Source organism: Muntiacus reevesi, chromosome 9, assembly GCF_963930625.1.
Source record: "Muntiacus reevesi chromosome 9, mMunRee1.1, whole genome shotgun sequence".
Classification (NCBI taxonomy): Eukaryota; Metazoa; Chordata; class Mammalia; order Artiodactyla; family Cervidae; genus Muntiacus; species Muntiacus reevesi.
In genome coordinates, this window is record NC_089257.1 from 33,157,564 (window position 1) to 33,179,004 (window position 21,441).

At 40.6% G+C, this 21,441-nt stretch overlaps 1 protein-coding gene across 1 annotated transcript in view; it reads left to right on the forward strand.

The window, feature by feature from the left end:
- The window catches only part of LGR4 (leucine rich repeat containing G protein-coupled receptor 4), a 100,640-nt gene that overhangs the window by 62,718 nt on the left and 16,481 nt on the right, over positions 1-21,441 (forward strand). Inside the window, exons 3-6 of the mRNA XM_065943966.1 lie at positions 10,025-10,096; positions 11,611-11,682; positions 18,868-19,083; positions 20,001-20,072. Of these exons, the coding sequence (XP_065800038.1) occupies positions 10,025-10,096; positions 11,611-11,682; positions 18,868-19,083; positions 20,001-20,072 (432 nt within the window). The remainder of the gene's footprint in view (positions 1-10,024; positions 10,097-11,610; positions 11,683-18,867; positions 19,084-20,000; positions 20,073-21,441) is intronic.

The window sequence follows — 21,441 nt, forward strand, 5'->3', positions numbered from 1 at the left end:
GATGGTCCTGGATCTCGGGGTTTCACAGTTGTGAGAGTTTTCTCATGCTTTCTATTTCTCAGCTTCAGTTGTGTCTATGTTTGTGTTTTTTATTTTGTTCTTTCCTGGGGTAAATAGCCTGTGTCCATATAGTGGGTAAAATAATCTTCAACAGCCCCACATAAGTCTTTTTGCATCTTGAGATCCTAGATGAACATGTAAAATCTTCCTTTTTGCTTTTAGCAGCAAAATCCCCAGAGGACTTTAGTTGGCCAGACCAGTCCCACGTGCCTGTCCTTGAACCAGTCACTCTCCTCTTTGGGTTGGTATCCTGGGTCCTCGACTTATCCTTGCTGGGACCACCTGGAGTGGAGAAGAAGCCTCCCAGAGAACTTAGAGTGGAACCAACAGGCTCTGAAACTTTGTCTGTGTTTCTACAGTGCTTACCAGCTTAGAAGTAGAGGCAATAGAACATGTGATATACTCAGAATTGGGGTTTAAATTAGTATTTCATAAGCAACTAGGGGAAATCAAGCAGGAGAATCAGCGGTTCATTGTTACAGTGTTTGACATGGAATTCAGAGAGTGTAGAGAGGCTAATGAAACCACAATTTGCTGGCGCATTTACCTATTTTAATCAAAGCTAATTATTTGTTCTTTGACTGAAAGTAGTACTGTCTACAAGTAAGTGAAAATGTCTTTAATATTCTACAATCATGATTGAATTTTCCAGTAAGGAAATAGGCACAGTCATTTCTTTCATGTATTGTCCACTCTTAGTCAAGCCATGATTTATTCTGTAGTAGAATTTTAATTCAGAATTTGTTCATCATTTGCCCCTGTTGGCTTTTATGTATACATCAAAGAAGGTTATATTAGACATGCTAAAAATACTTGTATCATTGAAGTACTTGGCTTTGTAAGTAAATAATCCTAAAATTAATGGATACTTAATTTTTAAAATCTGGACGCATAGAAAGATAAGGAGAAGGGAGGAAAAATAATGACCTGTATCTTACCACAGGAAATACCTATGGTTAACATTTTGTTGTTTATACTTCTCTTCTCTTAGTATATGTATGTAATTTCTTTTCTCAGCATGATTGGTTAAGACCAATCAGAATTTACTCATGGAGATGAGTCACATTTGAACAAACCTAAGCTCTGCCAGGAAGGCATGGCTGGGTGTTTGGTAGGCAACCAGCAGTACGTGCCATGGTTCCTCTCTCTCCTAGTCACATCTTTCTCATTTTATCTAGTCTATTTGGAGCCCCTTCTGCTGTTAAAAAGCCTTCCCTGGTCTTGCTTATCCAGATTCCTCTTGTACCTTCTCTGCTCCTCCCCACTTAGCCCTGGATTGAATGCCTCGTTATTTCGCTTTCTAGGTGTCAGTCCACACCTGTCTGTCCAATTCCACAGACTCTCCCGTAAGCACAGCACCTATTGTCACTGTTCTGCTGCATGTGACCTTTGGTGACAGTGACCACATTTTAGAATTTGAAATTGAGGGAGGGATGAAGACAAAGGATCTCTTCTTATTTTGAGTTTATTGAAGTAATAAACCTTATCAGCCTGTATAAAAACTGCTTTCCATTGAAGGTTTATGTTTAATGCATTATCCTTATTTAAAAGAAATGAGAAATGTCTTGGGAAAATTCAGTCCTTACTTCGCCCTACTGTGGTACTTGGCTTATAGTAGAAGGTCAGTATTTGTTGGTTATGTTAGCGATCCATTTTTTTCTTACGCTATAACATGTCTCCTCATCTGGGTGGATATTCTCTGTGTTTAGTGCCAGAAGATAAATGACTGGGTTGTCAGGATAAACTTTGCTCAGGAAATTGTAACTATTGCCAGGGTTTTTATTGATTTGCCTATAAAATAAAGCCTTCTATGGGTTACTGACTATACAGGAAGTGGCAGATACAAAAGGGTCGTGGGTGCCAGGAGAACTTAAGTTTCTTTGAATTGAATAAAGCTCTTTTAGTATATGGTGGAGTTCTAAATGGGCTGTAGCCTGAGTTTTAGCAAGGACAAGCTTATTTTTGATTAAGCATTGCTGCTTTTCTTTTTGTGCATTTAAACACAAATATGTAATATTTTATATATATATATATATATGTATATGTATGAAATAGTTTTCCCCTTCTCTGTGAAGGAAGACTACATTAAAAACCTTGGGAATTTTCATAATGAGAGTTCTTAGTACAGACATGTTTATAAAACATACTTAATTTTTATATATACTTCCATGAAAGTTGTATGAAAGTATAAAATTCTTCCCTGGTATGAGAAGAAATAGGGTAAAACATTATTAGTGGGTTCAGGACTCTCTGCTCTACTGTATCAAATAACGTTTATTTAACCTTGGTAGGAAGCATGTCCAAGGAGACCTATCAAGGATGCTAGTCAATTGCTGGCCTTCTGTATTCACTAGGAAAAGAGCCATATACTTTGGTCCTTTGAAAGTCATTTGTAGAAAATAACACAAAACAACATGGTTCTGTTTCTAGAGTTTCCATTATTTTATTTTGATTACCTTATACTATTTCTAAGATTTACATTCTTTAGCTATGCTGTAGGAATTTAGACAAAGCACATAGGAAACAGAGGCTCACTTTTCTCATCTGTTTTAAAAAAAAATAAGAGCAGGCCCACTATGGCATAGTAGGGTAATGACAATGTAAACTGTTATACAATTGTTAGTTTTTGTTAAGATGTACTGATACCAAATATCCCTAACAGGGAACAGTCCGTTTCTTTCTTTCTTTTTTTTTTTTTAATATTTGGCCACCCTGCTCAGCATGAGATCTTAGTTCCCCAACCAGGGATTGAGCCCGAGTTTCTACCACTGGAGTCGTAATCACTAGATTGCCAGTGTTTTGTCTTTTTTTTTTAAATATAAGGAAGTCTCCACCCCGCTCCCCCCTACCACCCCGCTTGAGTTCTTAATTTTTCACAGGAGCCAGCAGAGTTCTGAGCCCATAGTAGGGCCTTAAGAAACAAATAAATAGATGATTAAGGACTTATTAGAGGTATGCGTTATAAGTTTTTTTTTTTTTCTTTCAAACCTGTTGCATAGATTTTGGGTTTTGCTGATGTTCAATTATATTTAATAGGAGACGGTTGCTCACCTCCTGTTGGATGCTCTCCCGTGGCCTTCCTTGCCCAGTTCAGTGTTGAACTGGAAACGCCATCTCCGAGGGCAGAGTCACGGGCTGGTGGTTGCGTCTGTTGTACTTGGCACCGAGCGTGACGCCGTGCAGATCCACCCACTTGAGAGAATTTAATGGCATCGCGGGAGGGGCAGCCTGGAGGTGTTTGGGTCCCATCTGCGAGAGATCATGTGCGAGGCTTTGAATGCAGCTCTGTCGGGTGGGGACCCATAGCGGTGGAAAGAAATGATGAGGGAGGCCAGGAGCAGTGGCCTTGGGGGTTGGGGGTGGGGGTAGATCGATGGGGCCCCCTGGAGGGAAGGGGGGTGCTCACAGTTGTCTTCTCTCAGGACTTGCCACAAGGTCAGCCCATCTGGTGGCCACCTCTGCGGAGGGGCAGGAGGTACGCGAGTGGCTGGGAGGCTGCGGCTCTGTACCCTCTGGCCGGGACCTGCCCTCCAGGTGTCAGAAATTGCCCCGAGCCAGGCTGGCCATTGTCCGCGTGCGGAGCGTGCTCGGGCCTGGGCCTTCCTGCTGCAGTTGGTCTGCCTCCCTCTGCGCGCTCCTCCCCATGGCTCCTCACAACAGCTGCTGGAAGCTTCTGACCCCTTCTCCGCCCTCCCCCAGCTCGGTCCATGTGTCTAGTGAGTGTGGATAGCGGCAGTCCTTACCCGACTGTTTCTCGGCTGGAATTCCAGCCAAAAGGCTGCAATGACATTTCTGTCCCAGACAAGAAGAAACCTAAATCCAGGCACTTCTCAGAGACATAACACCAATTGGCGTACCCTCTCATTCACACCCGCCTCTCGTGTTTCTTTTAAACCGCTTCCCAAGTGAAGAAATCCCAGTCTAATTCAGCACATCTCATGGAGGTATGAACCCCCTGGCATGGATGACCGTGGATCAGTGTCCATTTCACCAGGGTCAGTCCTGCCTTCCTACTTCTGGGAGGGTTGGCAGATAGAAAATATCATGTAGCATGTGCATTAAGAATCAAGAATATAATTGCCAACTCTGGCCTCCCCTGGAAGGAGCCCCTAATGTGAATCCTTGGTCCTTATGAATAATAAATGCACCCGAAACAGACTCAGAAAGACATGATACACTGAGCCACTTGTATCCTGTTTCCTGGAACAGTTCCAAGTCTGATGGGAGTGCGGAAGGCTAATGGGGGCTGTTTCCCTCTCCTCCACCCTCTCTCTGTCCCGCTCCTCTCCCTCTCTGCTGCTGGGACTGTTGTAACAAGCAGAATAAATAGGAGTTGCCTTGAGGTAGACTGTGTCCCCATTGGAAGTCCTGCTAGACTCGTTTCAATTCTGTGTGATCGTGTGCACAACCCCAGCCTGTGTTGAGATAACACTGTTGATCAGGGGACTGGTGTTCTCATGTTCAAGGTCCACCCCTCTTCCTTAAGAAAATATACTACCAGAACATGTTAAGAAAGAACATTGTTACCGTAACTCTTTCAGATCAAGCCAAGTAGTTCTGTCCTGTTAGAATGGAGGGGAGTGGGGGAGTAGCAGCTAAACAAGAGGAGAAAACATGCAGAAAAGTGAAGATCATGAGTCAGCTTTTCCCCATACCTAAAGTAGCAGTGTTACCTTTTCTTGAATCTGGTCTTAGATTGGGGCTTAGTTGAGGCATTACAGCAAATACCAAATGTCTATTTCATCGACGGTCCCACGCAAGAGGATCCAAAATGAATATGACCTAGTCCTGTCCATAAGTTGCCTAAATCCAGTTGAAGGAGATGTGCCAACTAAATAATAGCCAGAGGCAAAATAAAATGCACCCTCTGAGAGAGCTTCATCTAAGATACTCTGTGGAATCCAGGGAAGGGGATATCGTGTAGTTCCACACTGATGGTAACATCCAGCTTGCAGTGATGATGAATAAGGTTTTCAGCTGGCAGAGACTGGAGTGGGGATATTTCAGATGGAGGCAGTGCCATGAGCAGAAGATCTGAGGTGGGAAAGCAGGGTGTTGCTAAAACCTAGGCTGCAAGGAACATTCAGGAATAAGATGAGAAAGGAGAAGAGGATCATGCTGAAGGTCTAGCTGATTCAGTTGTGGGGGACAGGGGAAGCATTTGGGACAGGGGGACAGGGGAAGTTATGCTTTTTAAGATTTAGATCTCCCAGTATTACCATGAAGTGGTTTGAGGCAAGAATCTCATGGAGGTTCATGGCAGTAATCCAGGAGGAAGAAAATGAGGGTCTAGACTCAGGTGGCAAAGCAGGAAAAGTAAGAATGGATGGATTGAGACCTTCCACGGGGTTCTCTCTGGATTTTGGAGACTGATGAGCTGCAGTGGGGGGGGGGAGGGGGTGCAGACAGCGGGAGGAGGGGTGGTGATGTCTAGGACTTCCTACCATTAGCGGCAGAATATGGTACCACTTTTCATTTCAGTCCTCTGTTCTTGCTGTAATGAAGTTGTTTTTTCTTTTTCCTTTAGTGCCTCATAATCATCACAATAATAGTAAAAGATACAAATATCATCATTTACCTAATTAAAAATTTTATGGAGCCAGCCAGTAGGTCCTCATGAATTGAGATGCAGAGAAAACTGTTGGGTGTAGCACAGACCAGTGCAGGTCAAGAAAGGGAAGGAGCCGGCCTTTGCTTGTAGAGGGTCATGGGTGACAAATATTTCCTCGAGATCAGCCTTCTCTCTGTCCTCAGCGTGCGGTGTGCTTATTCGCTCAGTGGTGCCTCTTTGCAAGCCTTTGGACTGTAGCCTGCTAGGCTCCTCCATCCATGAGATTTTCCAGGCAAGATTACTGGAATGAGTTGCCATTTCCTCCTCCAGGGACTCTTCCTGACCCAGGAGTTGAATCCATGTCTTCTGTATCTCCTGCATTGCAGGCGGATTCTTTGCTGACTGAGGAAAAGTACAGTGGAGAGTGCTTTGTATCCTAAACAGAATCGGAGTGAGTTTAGGGCTTGCTGCCTGCCACTCTTAGCCACCCAGGGATCCCATCTTACCCCACTTTGCCACTGCTCATCTCTGACTGTGGGGAGGATGCCCAGTTGATCTGTTGGAAATTCCTCCATAATTGCAGTTCTGAACTCCTGATGCCGCCGTCCCTGCTGTGAGCTCTGCTCTGCTGAGAGTTGTTGCTCCTCAACCAAGACTATTAACTCGCCCAGGTCCACTGTGTTTCACCTCTGGGAATTATTTCCCAACTTCTTGGTGACACATCAGAGGCATCAAATTGCCGAAGCACGCAGATAAGCCTCGGAGCCAGCCAGGCGAGAGAGAACTGGAATGCTGGCCCCTCTGCTTACCCGCTGTGTGACTTCTGCCGAGTCACCTAACCTCTCAGGGACCCAGAGAAGTAGGGCCGTGTCCGGAGAAGACTGAAAGGCAAGAATGTAAACCACCTAACTCAGTGCCTGCAACTGCGGTGGGCACAGGACATAGTAGGCTTTTCCTTCCAGAGTTTGGGACTTTGTCCCTAACTCTGTTCTTTATTCACTTTGGTCTCTCCTGGGTGTGAGTTTCTGGACATGAGGCATCCATAGGGTCTACTATAAGAAATACTAGGGGGAAGAAAGAAGTACTGGCTTGTAAAATAAGCAAAATGTAAAGAGACTTGGGAGGGAACAGTTGCTGAAGCTGCAGAGGCTTTATTAAGCTGCTGTGTTTATTATTCATTAACCCAGCTGCTTGGTAAACATGGGTAGATGCATTCCCGAAGGCTCTACTTGATCTGTTTACTCTTGTAAGGAACCAAGCAATCAGGGTAGTGTGAGGAGCCTGCTTTTGGAGGTTAGGCTCCTTTAGTTTTCCCAGTGTTTATAAAGAGGCAGATTGTTGGGGAAGGGAAGCACATATTTTCGCTGTTGTGGTTCAGCACTCTTTTCTGTTGACAAGTAAAGGTAATCACTTTGTAAAAGCCCTCTTTTCAATACAATAGACTGAACTCCTCAAGGAAAGCCGATAGATAGGGGAACATTCAAAACCAATATTAGAGATAAAATTCTGTGACAGCCTTGGTCTGTTTACAGAGTTTGTTTTCTGGTGGATTCAGCTTTTTAAAGCTGATCTTGCAGATAATAGCTACTTGCCACCCTGGGGACATGGAATCTGTTCTCCCTTCTAGTCCTTATGGTTCAGTTTGATCTTATAAAGTGTGACCTTTTGAACACTGCCTTACAGCCCTGAGGATTATCAGTTGAATGTAACTCGTGAGTCTGGGGTATAGAAAGCCCCCCCGAGAGGGCTTGTCCTAAGCCTGCACTCAGGTACACTCTGGGATGCTGTCTGTTTTCAGGGAGGAAATGCTGAGAATGCAGTTTCTGACTATTGGGTGGACATACTTGTGGGTGGCGACAGAATTGTGAAATGCAAGACCTGTTCTTGGAAGCTTTTGTATTTGGCCTACAAGACTACCGCGCTAGAAACAATGAGTAGAAGACAGCCTGTTTAATGCCCACACAAGGCTTGTTTATGGTAAGAACTGAAGTTTTTGAGGGAAGTGACACAGGTGGTGCTAGTGGTAAAGAACCCACCTGCCAATGCAAGAGACACGAGACGCAGGATTTGGTCTCTGGGTCAGGAAGATCCCCTGGAGAAGGGAATGGCTACCACTCCAGTGTTCTTGCCTGGAGAACTCCATGGACAGAAGAGCCTGAACGGCTACAGTCCATGGGGTCGCAAAGAGTTGGACACAGCTGAGCAACTCGGCACCACTCACACTGGAGTCAGGAATTTAAGGGGTGAAGGTTAGGTCATGAGGTGAAGCATTTAAAGATACAGTGGTGGAGCTGGCTAGTTCAGAACTCAGACCGTTTGCTGGGGAGGGGTGGTTTTATTTTTTAAACATTTATTTATTTGGCTGCATCGGGTCATGTGGGATCTTAGTTTCCCAACCAGGGATCGAACCTGTGTCTCCTGCATTGGAAGGCAGATTCTCAGCCACTGGACCACCAGGGAAGTCTCCAGGAATAGTTTTAAATACAAGCATTGAAAAATCTTAACACCATCTTCTCCAGTCCTTTTCACCTGAGAGTTGAAAGGCCATGAGGGTGATGGTCTGCAGTAAACTATTGTGAGCCTGGATTGAGGGTTGCCCTTGAAGGGCATGCAGTTTAGAGCTTAGGTGCTAGGGTACCTTGTGAGAAGCTATGCAGGATGAGACAGCTTCCCAGGGAGGATTTAGTTGAGGAGCATGAACTTTGTGTTAAAACTGTAGCACTGCCTGGGAACTTGGCATGGTTGTCTTTGCCATTGAAGAAATAATTCTGCACACTCACTTTTTGGGTTTCTGAGTTCTCTTTCACTTTCCCACTCCCCCCAACACACACACATCTTCCATCCCAATTACTGTGTTAGTACTAAGAAACGATCAAGTGTTATCCTTTCCAGGGCTATTTGTATTTCAACTGGGACGAAAATTTCAAGAGAGAATATTGCATCTAAAAAATAGTTTCACATCTGTGTGACTTCAAGGTTACGAAGGGTAAAAGAGCCATCTTTATGTCCTAGAATCGGGGTGTCTGAGAGCAAATTGAAGTGGGGAGAACCTGAAGTCTAAGAAGAGGATGTCATCTCCCTGGGGCTGAATAGCACTTGTTTGTTAATCAGTGAATGAATTGCTGACTAAGGCTCAGGGTTAGGGGGGCACTGTGTTTACAGAAAGAAGAGAAAAGACAATAGAAATAGACCCCGTCTAGGAGAAAATAATATGATTTGATGACTGTGATCCAAGATGTGAAGGGGAGAGCATTAAAAAAAAAAATCATACATATAAAATCTCATTGCTTGGGAGAGTCCCCCTGATGGAACCAGGAAATTGGAAAAGTTCTATGTTTAATCATCTGGGCACACAACTGTCTTTTTTTATTTTTTTTTATTTTTTTACAGCTATCATTTTTTTAAGTCAGTACAGCTGACCCTTGAACGGCATGAGTAAATCTACTGATCATTTATAGTCACCCCCACCCCTTATCCAAGGTTCCTCCACATCCAAGGATTCTACCAACCATGGGCTATGTGGTACAGTAGTATGTACTATTGGAAAAGAAATACATGGATGGGGACCCATGCAGTTCAGACCTGCTGGTTTTCAAGGGTCAGCTGTACTTGAATCTGTCTCCAATTCACCTGTTTATAAGTTACTCATATGAGTTGCTGTCCTGCTTTCTGCTTCTCCCTGAAGTTTTCTGTCCAACTTTCCCTCCCATGTCTGAGTGTCTGGGAACATGGCAGAAAAAGTGAGGTTCAGTCTGAATTGTGGGGCTCAGTCTGAGTTGTGTGAGCCTTTCTTACCAAAGGACTCAAGGAACTCTTTTCCTTCTCTTACTTCACTCTTAACTCGCAGTTAAATTTGTCACTTTGAAATTTCCTTAGGAAAAAATTTATTAGTTTTTTAAAATATGCTTTTGTTTGGAAAACTTAGAGTGACTTTCAGTTTTTGCTTCTCTTTTGCATGGAATATGCTGCCCTTGGTTATGGAGAGGTAGCAGGATGCCTCCCGAAGGCATTCATCCCTCCTTGCTCTGATGGTATAAAGCTCCTGTCTGCTGCATACCAGGGGTCTGTGTTTGTGAGGCACTTGGAAAACACTGCAAGCTGCAGAGAGTGACCACGAATAGCAAACTTAATTTGGTCTAATGTGTTTTGGCTTGCTTGACCTCACCAGAATAAAAATGTGCCTGTGCCTGTTTAAATTATTGTATTGGAGTTAAAAAAAAAAAAATTCTAGAGGCATTTATCTCATTGGAAGAACCTTGGGATCGCTTTAGCAAAGGTTTAAGTCCATGTTTAATGTCAGTTAGGTTTGAAAGATGTTTAATGTACAGCTTCAGTAGCAGATTGGGTTATTGTGAGTTCTGAATTTAAGAATCTGAGTTACTATTTTTCTCTTGCTACTTTTTTTTTTTCTAGACGATTGGCTGGCAACGACCTTTCTTTTATCCACCCAAAGGCCTTGTCGGGGTTGAAAGAACTCAAAGTTCTGTAAGTAATGCAATTTTAGAGTTTCACAGCTGGCTGTGTATTTTCTTTCTGCATAGTCAACATGCTTGGAGCTAGGTTAAGCACAGTTTCTTTAGGTTCAGGATTAAAAGATTTAAGGAGAGGCCAATGGGTAGTGTGGGAGGCTAGAGGGTGATTTAGGCAAACTTGGGTCTAGATAACAAAAGTTAACGTCTAAATAATAGGTATTCTGACCTCCAGTGCATTACAGTTGAATGTTAGGCTTTATGTGTAGCTAAAGCATTGAATCAAAATCATATTTAAACTTCACTGGCAAGCTTTGTTTCAACTTCTCTCCACGCCCCGCCATTGTTTCTACTTTTGTTATATTAATAGCTATAAGAATTTTGAATTTGCTGACCCTAAAAGCAAAAAGGCTTACAAGAGCTCCAAATGGTAAAAATCCTTTTAGAACTAAAGGATACTGAGGTGCCTATGATTTACATAGCCTGTGAGGGATCAGGAAATACATTCCTGGCAGTGGGCAGGAGCTTGGAGGTTGGCAGTTTGAAGAGCGGGTGAACCGACTACCAGCCCCACTTTGCCACTACCTCTTTGGATAAGCATCTGTAAGTCACTCAACCTCTCTGGTTCAGTGAGTTAGATGGGCCTTTTTCCATTCCATTCTGTGGTGGTGATTCTAATCAGGTAGTCATTTTATTAATGTGACCAGGAAGGGCATTAGGCAAAAATAGTAAAGACTTCGTTTTCATTACTGATCTATACCTCCATTCTCCAGGTTGGCGATAATTAGATAATCAAAGCTTTAGTTCTGCTTCAGCCCTGTATTCACTGAGGACATGGCCACTGTTCATAAGAGTTCAGAATCTGCTGTCCTCTTTGCAGGATTGTTGTTTTCTAATGTCTATGTTTCTGGACTCTGCTTTATTCCAGATGCTTTTTTCTGGAATAATGCTTTATTCCAGACAGTAGGGATTCTAGTGGGTTTGCTTGCTCTGTTGTTGTTTAGTCACTAAGTCCTGTCCAACTCTTTTGCAACCCTGTGAACTGTAGCCCATCAGGCTCTGCTGTCCATGATTTCCCAAGCAAAAATACTAGAGTGGGTTACCATTTCCTTCTCCAGGGGATCTCCCTGACCCAAACCCACTTCTCCTGCATTGCAAGTGGATTCTTTACCACTGAGCCACCAGGAAAGTCCTTACCTCCCAGTTAACCTGTTATATGTCCCAGTTAACACTCACGGTACCTCAGTGATGAATATTAATTAGGTTGTCTTAATTTCCGAGAAAGAGTGACAAAACAATCCTAGATGATCCATCAGGTCTGTGTTAGGAGATGGTTTGGGACAGCAGTCTATTATATTTCTGGCTTTAACAACAAATGCCTCTTACTCTTTGGCAATTTTCTTATCTTAGATGTGTTCCACCTTGACTCCTGGAAAGTTTTTTTTTTTTTTTTAAGAAATGGTTTTAAATTCTTCTAAGAAAAAATGGTCACAATTGCTTCTTATTCACTAACGCAAGTTTTCCTTCCAGAACCCTCCAGAACAACCAGTTGAAAACAGTACCCAGTGAAGCCATTCGAGGACTGAGTGCTTTGCAATCTTTGTAAGTAAACTTTTTTGTTTTCTGCATCCTTGCATTGTTAGGAGACCACTGGCTGCTAACTATGTAAAGAACTGGAATCCTAGAGAAAGAAGAGATGTACCCTCTCATTTGGGATAAAAATGGGAATGATTGGTTGCTGTTACTGAAATGTCCTTTGAAATATCCTATCATCTCCAAGGCTGGGAGAAAGCTACAAGGTTGCATGTGGCAGGTTATTACACTCTCTTTGGGGTCAGGGTTAGGTGTGTACTGAAGTCCTGGAGTTTTGTGCCATGACATTGAAGAAACAGCCACAGAGAGATTTCCCTTTCGGGTGGTAATGATCATTAGAGCACAGTGATTATAGATCTTTATCTGTGGACATTGAACACGTGTAAGGGATGGCAGTTTAATTGCCTGTGCTGTCTTCTTCTCTTTTTTTTTTTCTGAGGCAAAGTTGGCTTGATGTGGAATGTTCAAGATTTCAGCTCTTCAACAACAAGGCCCTGCTGTGTAGCATAGGGAATTATATTCAATATGCTATAATAAACCGTGCACGCTAAGTTGCTTTGGTAGTGTCCAACTCTTTACAACCCTATGGACCATAGTCCACCAGGCTCCTCTATCCATGGAATTCTCCAGGCAAGAATACTGGAGTGGGTTGCCATTTTCTCCTCCAGGGGATCTTCCTGACCCAGGGACTAGATTTTAGAAAAGATTGAGAAGCACTGAACTGAACTAACCCGCATCTCTTACATTTCCTGCATTGGCTGATGGGTTCTTTACCAGTAGCACCACCTGGGAAGCCCAGTGGAAAAATATATGAAATTTACATGAATATGAAATATACATATATATAACTGAATCACCTTTTTGTACACCAGAAAGTAGCACAACATTGTAAATCAGTCATACTTCATTAAAAAAGTATTGACTTCCCTGGTGACTCAGACGGTAAAGCGTCTGTCTACAATGTGGGAGACCCGAGTTTGATCCCTGGGTCGGGAAGATCCCCTGGAGAAGGAAATGGCAGCCCACTCCAGTACTATTGCCTGGAAAATCCCATGGATGGAGGAGTCTGGTGGGCTATAGTCCATGGGGTCGCAAAGAGTCGGACACGACTGAGCGACTCCACCACTTTTCAATAAAAAAAAAGATTTCAGCTCTTGGTTTTAACCATATTTAGCCACTATTTTCAAAAGCTTTTTCATGTAGCACTTCATTTTATTCTTGTTTGCATTCTTTCACATATAAACATACGTGTGTGTGTATATGAACCTGGAGAATGGGAGTCATTGACTCTGTGGTTTTGGTATGCATACCCCAGTTCTTGCTAGAGGTGGGGATCAGGTAAAGCAGCAGTAGTATCACTGGACCTGTGCAAACCCACAGAAGAGTCTAAAGAAACAACCATATTTATGTTAAATAGACAAATATTTATTCATAATTAGAATGCATGTTGTGGACTAGAGTCCAGCCTCCTCATCCCTGACTTAAAAGATCTAGTTTCTCTGTCTTCAGTGACTAGATTTTAGAAGAGATTGAGAAGCACTGAACTGGAGCATGTGGTTACTGTAGTCTTTTCCCAAGATTAAGAGAAGCCCTTCATGTATTTATCTGTCAGAATATTTATATTGCTCTCAAAAGGAATTCAGATAAGTTCAGATTAATTAGAATTCTGGAACAGGCTTGTCTGGTTTTGAATCCCCACTCGCCACTTGTTAGCTGTGTGATGTTGGACAGGTTATTTAAAACTCTCTGTGAGTCGTTTGCTTATTACCTACCATGTACTTTCATGCGTGAAAAGCACTTTCAACAATATATGACCTGTAGTAAGTTGCTCAATAAACATTTGTAGAATCTATTAATAGTAATAATGGTGATGACTGTTTCATCTGTTCTTTCGATTGCTAGATTACCCAACTTGCCTGCCTAGGTGAAGGAATCCTCTGAAAGTAATGAAGAAGTATTCTTTATAACAAGCAATTTCATTGTTTCTTATTCTACTACAGTAATGAACACAAATTTGCGTTGCTTCAGTTCATGTCCTAATACTAAATACAGTGGGACTAAGGCCTAGTTCCTTGAAGTGTGGCACTTGGACCACCCACAACAGAATCACTAGGGGGATATACCTAGAATACAGATTCTTGGGCCGTGTCCCAGGAGTCACGATATTGTGTCTTTAAAGGTAGGGTCCAAGAAGCTGTATTTTAAAAAATTTACCCTGATCATCCTTGTGTATACAGAAGTTCTGAGAATCACTAAGTGAAAAACTGGAGTAGAGACCTTACTTAGGAGTTCTGGGCTATAAAATTAGGTTGTCACCACATCACATATTTGTTTACTAATCTATCCCATAGGTTTTTAAATTGCCCTTTGAAATAACTATGAATGTAAGCATTAGTAGAAATGCAAGTAAGCTAGGGAAGACAGGTGAAAATGATTGACCGGCTCGTCCCCTCCACTGGCTAATATAAAATAATTTTTAACGGAACCAAAAGCATATCACTGGAAATTGTAAATTATAGATTACCTTTGACTTTAGGTATTTTGATAGTTAATGGGCAGTGAATGTGAAAATGAAAATATATACTAATAAAGCATAACATATGCTATAAAGGCCAAACTTTAAAATATATCTAATATCATAAAAAAGTATCTGGGGTACTGACCGTTTAAGTTCTGGTTTCAATATAAATTTATTGAGGGTAGAAATTTGTTGAGTATCTCATTTCACCCGTATGCCAAGTTATGGAATATAAGAATTTGTCATAACTAATTGAATAGGATTCTGAATAGATTGTTTTAGTGAACAGATTGGAGTGAGTTCCTTTAAAGAACGTGACTTCACTGCCTCCACACCATTTCTAACCTCAGACAGAAGTATACAGAGAAAGCCATCTCACCTCCCTTGGATCTGAATTCATTAGACATTTTAAGTAGTTCTCATTTTCTCTTGCTTCTTCAGAATTGGTTTTCCTTCAGAACCTTCATACAGAATTGTTCTTATTTCCCAAGATTTAATGATCAAAATAGTCAATCCTTTTGTCTAGCTGGAAGGCTGAAAAAGAAAAGGCTAGAATCTTTGAATGTTAGAAAAACTACCAAGAAAATACGCAAATAGATTTTTTTTCCCTAATTTGTCGTCCTTAAGTGCATTAAAATATACATGACATTTTTGGTAATTTAGATGGTTTAAAGTATTTTTCACAGAAATCGTAGGTTTTTCCCTCTAAAAGTTATGTTTTAAACCAAGCATACTGTGCTCATCACCACTAAGTGCATTGCATAGTTTAAATTATGTCCAAAATTGGGATGGGAGGTTGGGGTAAGGAGAGAAATTAAACTATTTTTTTAATAAAGGAACTGGGACTTTTTTTTTTTTAATTCATAGCATATTAGAAATACAAGGAGCTATATGTCAAGGCTGTTTTATTTAAGAAGGAAACATTCATGGGTTTGTTAGCATAGTGGGTGTAGTGGTCAAGTTAGATACAATTGAAATTCTGTCCTGGTGTAAAAGAGTCTTATCAGCACTTGAGTCAGTTTGAAAATCTGATCTTCAGACCTGAATTACATGAAAGATTTCCTTATGGTTTTGAAATAGTGCTTAGAAGGAGCAAAGTTCATTAGGGCTTGAAATTGACCAGAAGTGGTTTGATTCAAGTGGGTGATGATGGCTGTAAAAGCTGAAAGTGAATTGTAGATATTAATGAAAAGCTCACCTAACCGCCCTCCATGAAGCCATGAAAATGGCTAAAGCATTGCCTGAGTAGGATATTTAAATGACAAGTCAGAATCTGTTCCACTAGAATTTAAAAAAATTTTTTCTTTACAGTCATTCTCACTTACATTAACTATGAGAAGATTTCAATGACTAAATTTCCTAGGTTTTCTACCATAACAAAATTTCTTAAATATTTTAAACTGGTAACAGAATATAATACTTTAATGTTTATATTATTGGTGAATGAGGAGTAGAGAGAAAAAGGGGGAGCTTTTGATTATATGGAACAAGTGTTTATGGTAGCATAGACATTCATCAGAAAATACACATAGAATTGTTACTGTCATTTCATTTAAGGCAAGAGAAAAAAACTATGTGAGTCTCAGTAAAATATAAAACAGGCTTTTGAGAATAGGGAATAGAAACTTATTTTAAAGACAGAAATAGTAAGGGAATTCAGTCAATACATTGTTAACTGTTTAACAATTGAAGTGCACTTTAATAAAGTAATAGTTATCTCTTGCCAGATGGAGTTGAAATGGTAAAATAACTTAAGCCACGTAATCTCTTCACTTTGTGAGACAGCTAATGCTATTTACTGCCACTATTGAAAGAATTAGGTTTGTGGGTTTTTTTTTGGTCTGTTAATTATGATGAATTTTAATAGCGTAGATCATTGGTACAAATGCACACTTTTCTAAGACCATTTCTCTGAGAAACATTGATGTTGGTGTAAGTGCAAATTCATTATATTTCTGGGTGTGCCACCAACACCCATGTGAATTGAGGCATAAGGATTAACCATTTGAGTCACCCCAAATCCTTTTTCTCATTAACTTTTTATTTAAGGTTTCCATTTCCCAAAGTTCTTCCTTTTGATCTCTTATGGCTGACTTTATAATTTGGGGAAATTTTTAACAGAGGAAATTGTGTCTGTGCATTTATTGTTTATAGTTGCTTTGCATAGAAAGTAGTTTCATTACTGTTCTTAGCTCAAAACTCACCTAGTTATCTTGCTCAGTGAAGACCACCCCTTTGGTGGGGTGTGGCACAGAATTCGGTAGGAGCCTAAGTGGTGTGTGTACACTGGACTTTTGTTTAAAAGGCCTGGACAACTTTTCTTATAGTGTTTTTCCACATCTTTTTTCCTTCCAGTTTTATTGAGATATAATTAGCATACAGCACTGTATAATTTTAAAGTGTACAGCATAATGATTTGACTTAACATACATCTTATGGAAAACTCAGAGTCAACTTTTTGGCCAACTCAATAATACCCCAGTAAGTTTAGTGAAAATCCATCATCTCATATAGATACTTGAAATAGAAAAAACGTTTTTTCCTTGTGATGAGAACTCTTAGGATTTACCATCTTGACAACTTTCATATATAACATACAGCAGGGTTAATTATGTTTATTGTGTTGTACATTGCATCCCTAGTAGTTATTTTGCTTAACACTTTACAGAGAGGACTTAATGCCAATGGAGTGTTGTATGTGTGGGGAGCATTGCTCGTTATTTTCGTGAATGTTAATGAATATTATTTCATTATTACAACATAAACAGTTTACACTTTTAAACTATTATGATGCTGAGAAACCGGGGAGGGATTTCATAATATAATATAATAATAATAGTAATGTAATATAATCCAAACTCCTCACCTGGCCTCCAGGGGTCTGCGTCAGCTGGTCCTCATTTGCATCCCATCTGGGTCTCCCTGGTCCCACCACTCTCCTCCTGCTGTGTTCTAGTCACTAGAACCTTCTGGGAGTTGCTGGGACCACACCAGCTGGTTTCTGCTACTGAGTCTCTGCCCTCACTGTTTGCATTGCCTCAAACACTCCTTGCCCACCTTTCTTGACCCCTTGGCCTGGATCTGTTTATGGTACCTTCTTAGAGATGCTTTTCCTATTCAATACATTTTCAGAAGCTGCCCTCCCCTGCAGCCCCTGCTAATCCTTATCTCAGTACCCTGTTTATTACTTCATAACACTTTGTAAGCACTTTGTAATCATTTTTCAGTGTGTTAATTATATAATCTTCCTCATGCATGCACCATTTTTACTTTTTTGTGCCTAACAAGATGCTCAGTTTACATGTGTTGAATGAATTGCAGACAAATTAGCTACAAGGAGAATTTAATTGCATGATTTAGTGACATTATATGGTTAATTATATGGTTGTATTTCAGTTCCACCTTATTTATAGAAAATGTACAGATGTCTGAATGTGAAATAAATGTCCTTAACTCCCCTCCACCCAAAATATCTCTCTCTCTCCCTAAATAGAAGTACCTTGAGTCTGTGAAATGTGTGCATCTGTGTGTGTGTGTGTGTGTGTGTACGTGTGAATGTGTGTGTTTGAACACACTGCTGTCTACTCAGTAAAGTGGATCTGCTAAGCAATTCTGTAGCCAGTACTTTACCAGTCTATTACATAAAGGATGCCTGTCTCTTCTCAAGGGTAGGTTCTAGAAACTCCAAGGAATAAACAAGCCTAAAACTCTTTGTTTCTAAGTGGATTCTCAAGGCAGCTGCTCAGTTTCTGGAGCTCTCCCCTTTTTAGTGCTCTTCCAGTTATCTTGACTACCAAAAAGGAAGCTTCCGTCAGACCCTCACCAGGACCAAGGGTCTTTGACCTCGGTCAGTCTGCCTTTGGGAAGGAGACTGCATCTGGGTCTGGGGCACTTAGTGGGAGCAGGGGCTCAGCACTTGCATGGAAGAGAAGGGGCAGTTATGGCAGGATCCGAACCCAGAGCCGCATAGAAAAACTGGAAGCATGAAAACCACTCTGAAGTCAGACTTCCTGAACTTGAAAGCTGCCAAAGTTGATTTCGTCAAAAACGGGCTGCCATTTTGACCTTGCACCCATTTTGTGTGTGTGTGTGTGTGTGTGTGTGTGTGTGTGTGTTCACTAATTTTCACCAAGCGGTCTAAGCCTCTAAGACATGGATTTAAGTAGTGAAGATATATCAACAAGGGATTTGTGAAGAAAATTGAGATTTGCCCAGGGCATGCAGTTCCTCAACATATTAATTACTAGCTTATCTTTGTGTTTAAAAGCAGTTATTCCAACAATTATGCCTGATTGCGTCAGCACTAACATTTAGGACTAGTTTTCTCAGATTTTCAGATGGGAATTTAACTTTTAAAAATGAGTAATCCTACTAGTAAAGTGTCCTTAGTTTATATATATATAAGCATGTCTTTCTTCCACACAATTATGCTTAGCCAAAAATTCAGATTTTTACACATCTCTTTATTATGAAGGAAGGGAAACAACTGACTCTTACATCCTGGTCTTAGAAACATTAGATTTGGGAAGAACTTCTAGTAAAATGAAAGAAAGCAAGAATGCTGTGGCTATGGTCATTTTTGTAACTTATTTTTTTTGGAACTCTGAGTGGTTGTGTGACTTGGCTTGACTCATTCCACTAGAATCGTTGCTGAAGGCGGTTGTTGTTTCTGTCAGGCGTTTGGATGCCAACCACATCACCTCGGTGCCCGAGGGCAGCTTTGAGGGCCTCACTCAGTTGCGGCATCTGTGGCTGGATGACAACAGCTTGACGGAGGTACCCGTCCATCCGCTCAGCAACCTGCCCACCCTGCAGGCGCTGACCTTGGCTCTCAACAAGATCTCCAGCATCCCCGACTTCGCCTTTACCAACCTGTCCAGCCTGGTGGTTCTGTAAGTATCTTCCCCTTTTTAACACCATATATTTGTGTTAAATTGGGGGCAGAAGCAGAGTTCTTCTGGAAAATTGTTTTGAAAGAACCTCACTGAATTGTGTTCTTGGAGAGCTGGTGTTTGGGGAAGCTGCCTTTTTTACAAAATTACATGTGCTGACTTTTTAAAATACAGATCAGGATAATTTAAAAATGAATGGCTGACGAGAACAGTTGAATCTCTAAGTTAAATGGCCATTTGTAGTCAGGAGAAGAAAGTGGGTCATGCAGCAAACCCTTGTATGGCTTTTTGTGTCCCAGCTGTGCATTCAGTGATAAAAGAAGCAGAATTCTTTTGGAGACGCGCATAGAAAACAAGTTTCAGTGATATTTCATGTTTCTTTACCAACTTGTCTATTCAAGGAGTATGTGAGTCTCTGTTGTTTTTAATCTTCGAAAACTTGAACATGATTAAGTGGCATTTCTTGTAAAATCTGTTTCTAATTCTTCCTAATGAAGCTGACATTTGCCCCACCTCCTCATGGGAGAATTCATCAAAGTTTCACTTCATATAATTAAAAGTGCATCAGAACTTTAGTTTTGAGTAACTTCTCAAGAATCTTCCGTGTATGTAACCTTTCTCCCCTAGAGCGATGTTTCTTTTCCATTGGCCTCCTGTGTCCAGTGAATCTGAGTTTGTACAGTGTTTATCAAGAGATATCTACTCAATGCTGTTCGTTTTCTATTAGTCGAGTGTTGCAGTGTTTAGCTGCACCATTCCTTTAAGCACTACCAGTTTAGACATCGAAATATGATAATAGTTGCTACTAGGTCATGAGAAAGTCATTTTGATGCTTTTTTCTATAGATATCTTCATAACAATAAAATTAAAAGCCTGGGTCAACCCTGTTTTGATGAACCTGATGCTTTTTTTCATAGGCATCTTCATAACAATAAAATTAAAAGCCTGGGTCAGCACTGTTTTGATGGACTTGATAACCTGGAGACCTTGTAAGTTTATTTCTGCTTTGGATAATTACATTTGAGATGTTGATGGTGCAATTGGGCATTTCACTGCAGAAAAAAGTAATGGTCTTGAGTTCAGCTCATTATTAATTTGCTATAATAATTAATTTGTTTTAATGTACGACTAAAGTCTTGCCTTCAGCTAACACAGTCATGAAAGCTAATCTAGGTTTCTGGTTAAAAAGTTGCACAAGAATGAGATTGATATTTCTTCCAAAAGGACATGTAAAAACAGCTGAGTTTGCCAAGCTATATACCATTTCAGAAATGTTGGTTTTTTTATAATGTATGATAGACAGTTTTGGAACTTGGAACCTTATAAAATTGATTCTGGAAAAGCTGGTTTGTTTCTTTGTTTTCTCCATGATCTCAGCTGTCTTGCTAATTGTTAACAGTGGGCTTGAATACTGTCTCGACTTTTATCTGCTAAATGCAGTGAAGGTTTCCATTTTGCTTAGGATACTCTTGTTGTTATTTCTGTTGTTAGAGCATTTGGGAATTCCGGCTGTTTCAACTGTCCACTGTACCATGATATGAGCAAAAGACATGATGCAGCTGTGTGTAAACAAGACTAGGACCTTTATATTTGTTGTTTTGATTTTATTAGTGGCCTTTATTAGGAGATTTTTAGTATTTCCCATTGTGGTATAGTGAATGATTCAGAGAATGTCCCAGCTAGATGGTTAAGTAACACCTGATTGAAATGTTTAGGGTTTGTAATATCAGTATTTTGTTTAATTGACTTTTTGGTTAACTGTCAATCAATGAGAAGACTTAAAATCTTTTAGTACTTTATTAATTCACTTTCCTGTTTAAACCACTAAAGGATATAAACATGAGTGGATATTTGAAAGTGAAAGCTCTTGAAGAACTGATAAACACCGTTCTTCTTTCCTAAGTATATAAATGCCAGTGGAAAAGAAGACTGGGTCAGTCTTTTGATCCTAAACTGTGTATATTATTCCAATTATATTAAAATTAAACATTTGCTTCCCAGTTGATTTTTTAATTTACCACTTTTTTCTAGGTAGTAAAGGAGAATAAAATAGGTCTCCAAGGAGCTGGGTGTTTGTTTATTTTCATTCTGAAATCAGTTGCTGATCATATGTGAACATTCTCTCTAGGTTAAACGAAATGAAAGTTTAAATACACTCAGAATTAAGATTTTTTTAAAAGTACAGATCACTATGGCTTTGCTCTCTCCTAATTAATGCAACTTTTCCAACAATTTTTAACGTACTTGAGTACTGTAGTTATATGAACCCATCCTAGTCCTTCTTATCCTGCTGATAGTAGGGCTGAGGTCAGTCAGCTACCCTCATACCAGAATTTTACTCTAAACCTCAAATAGAAA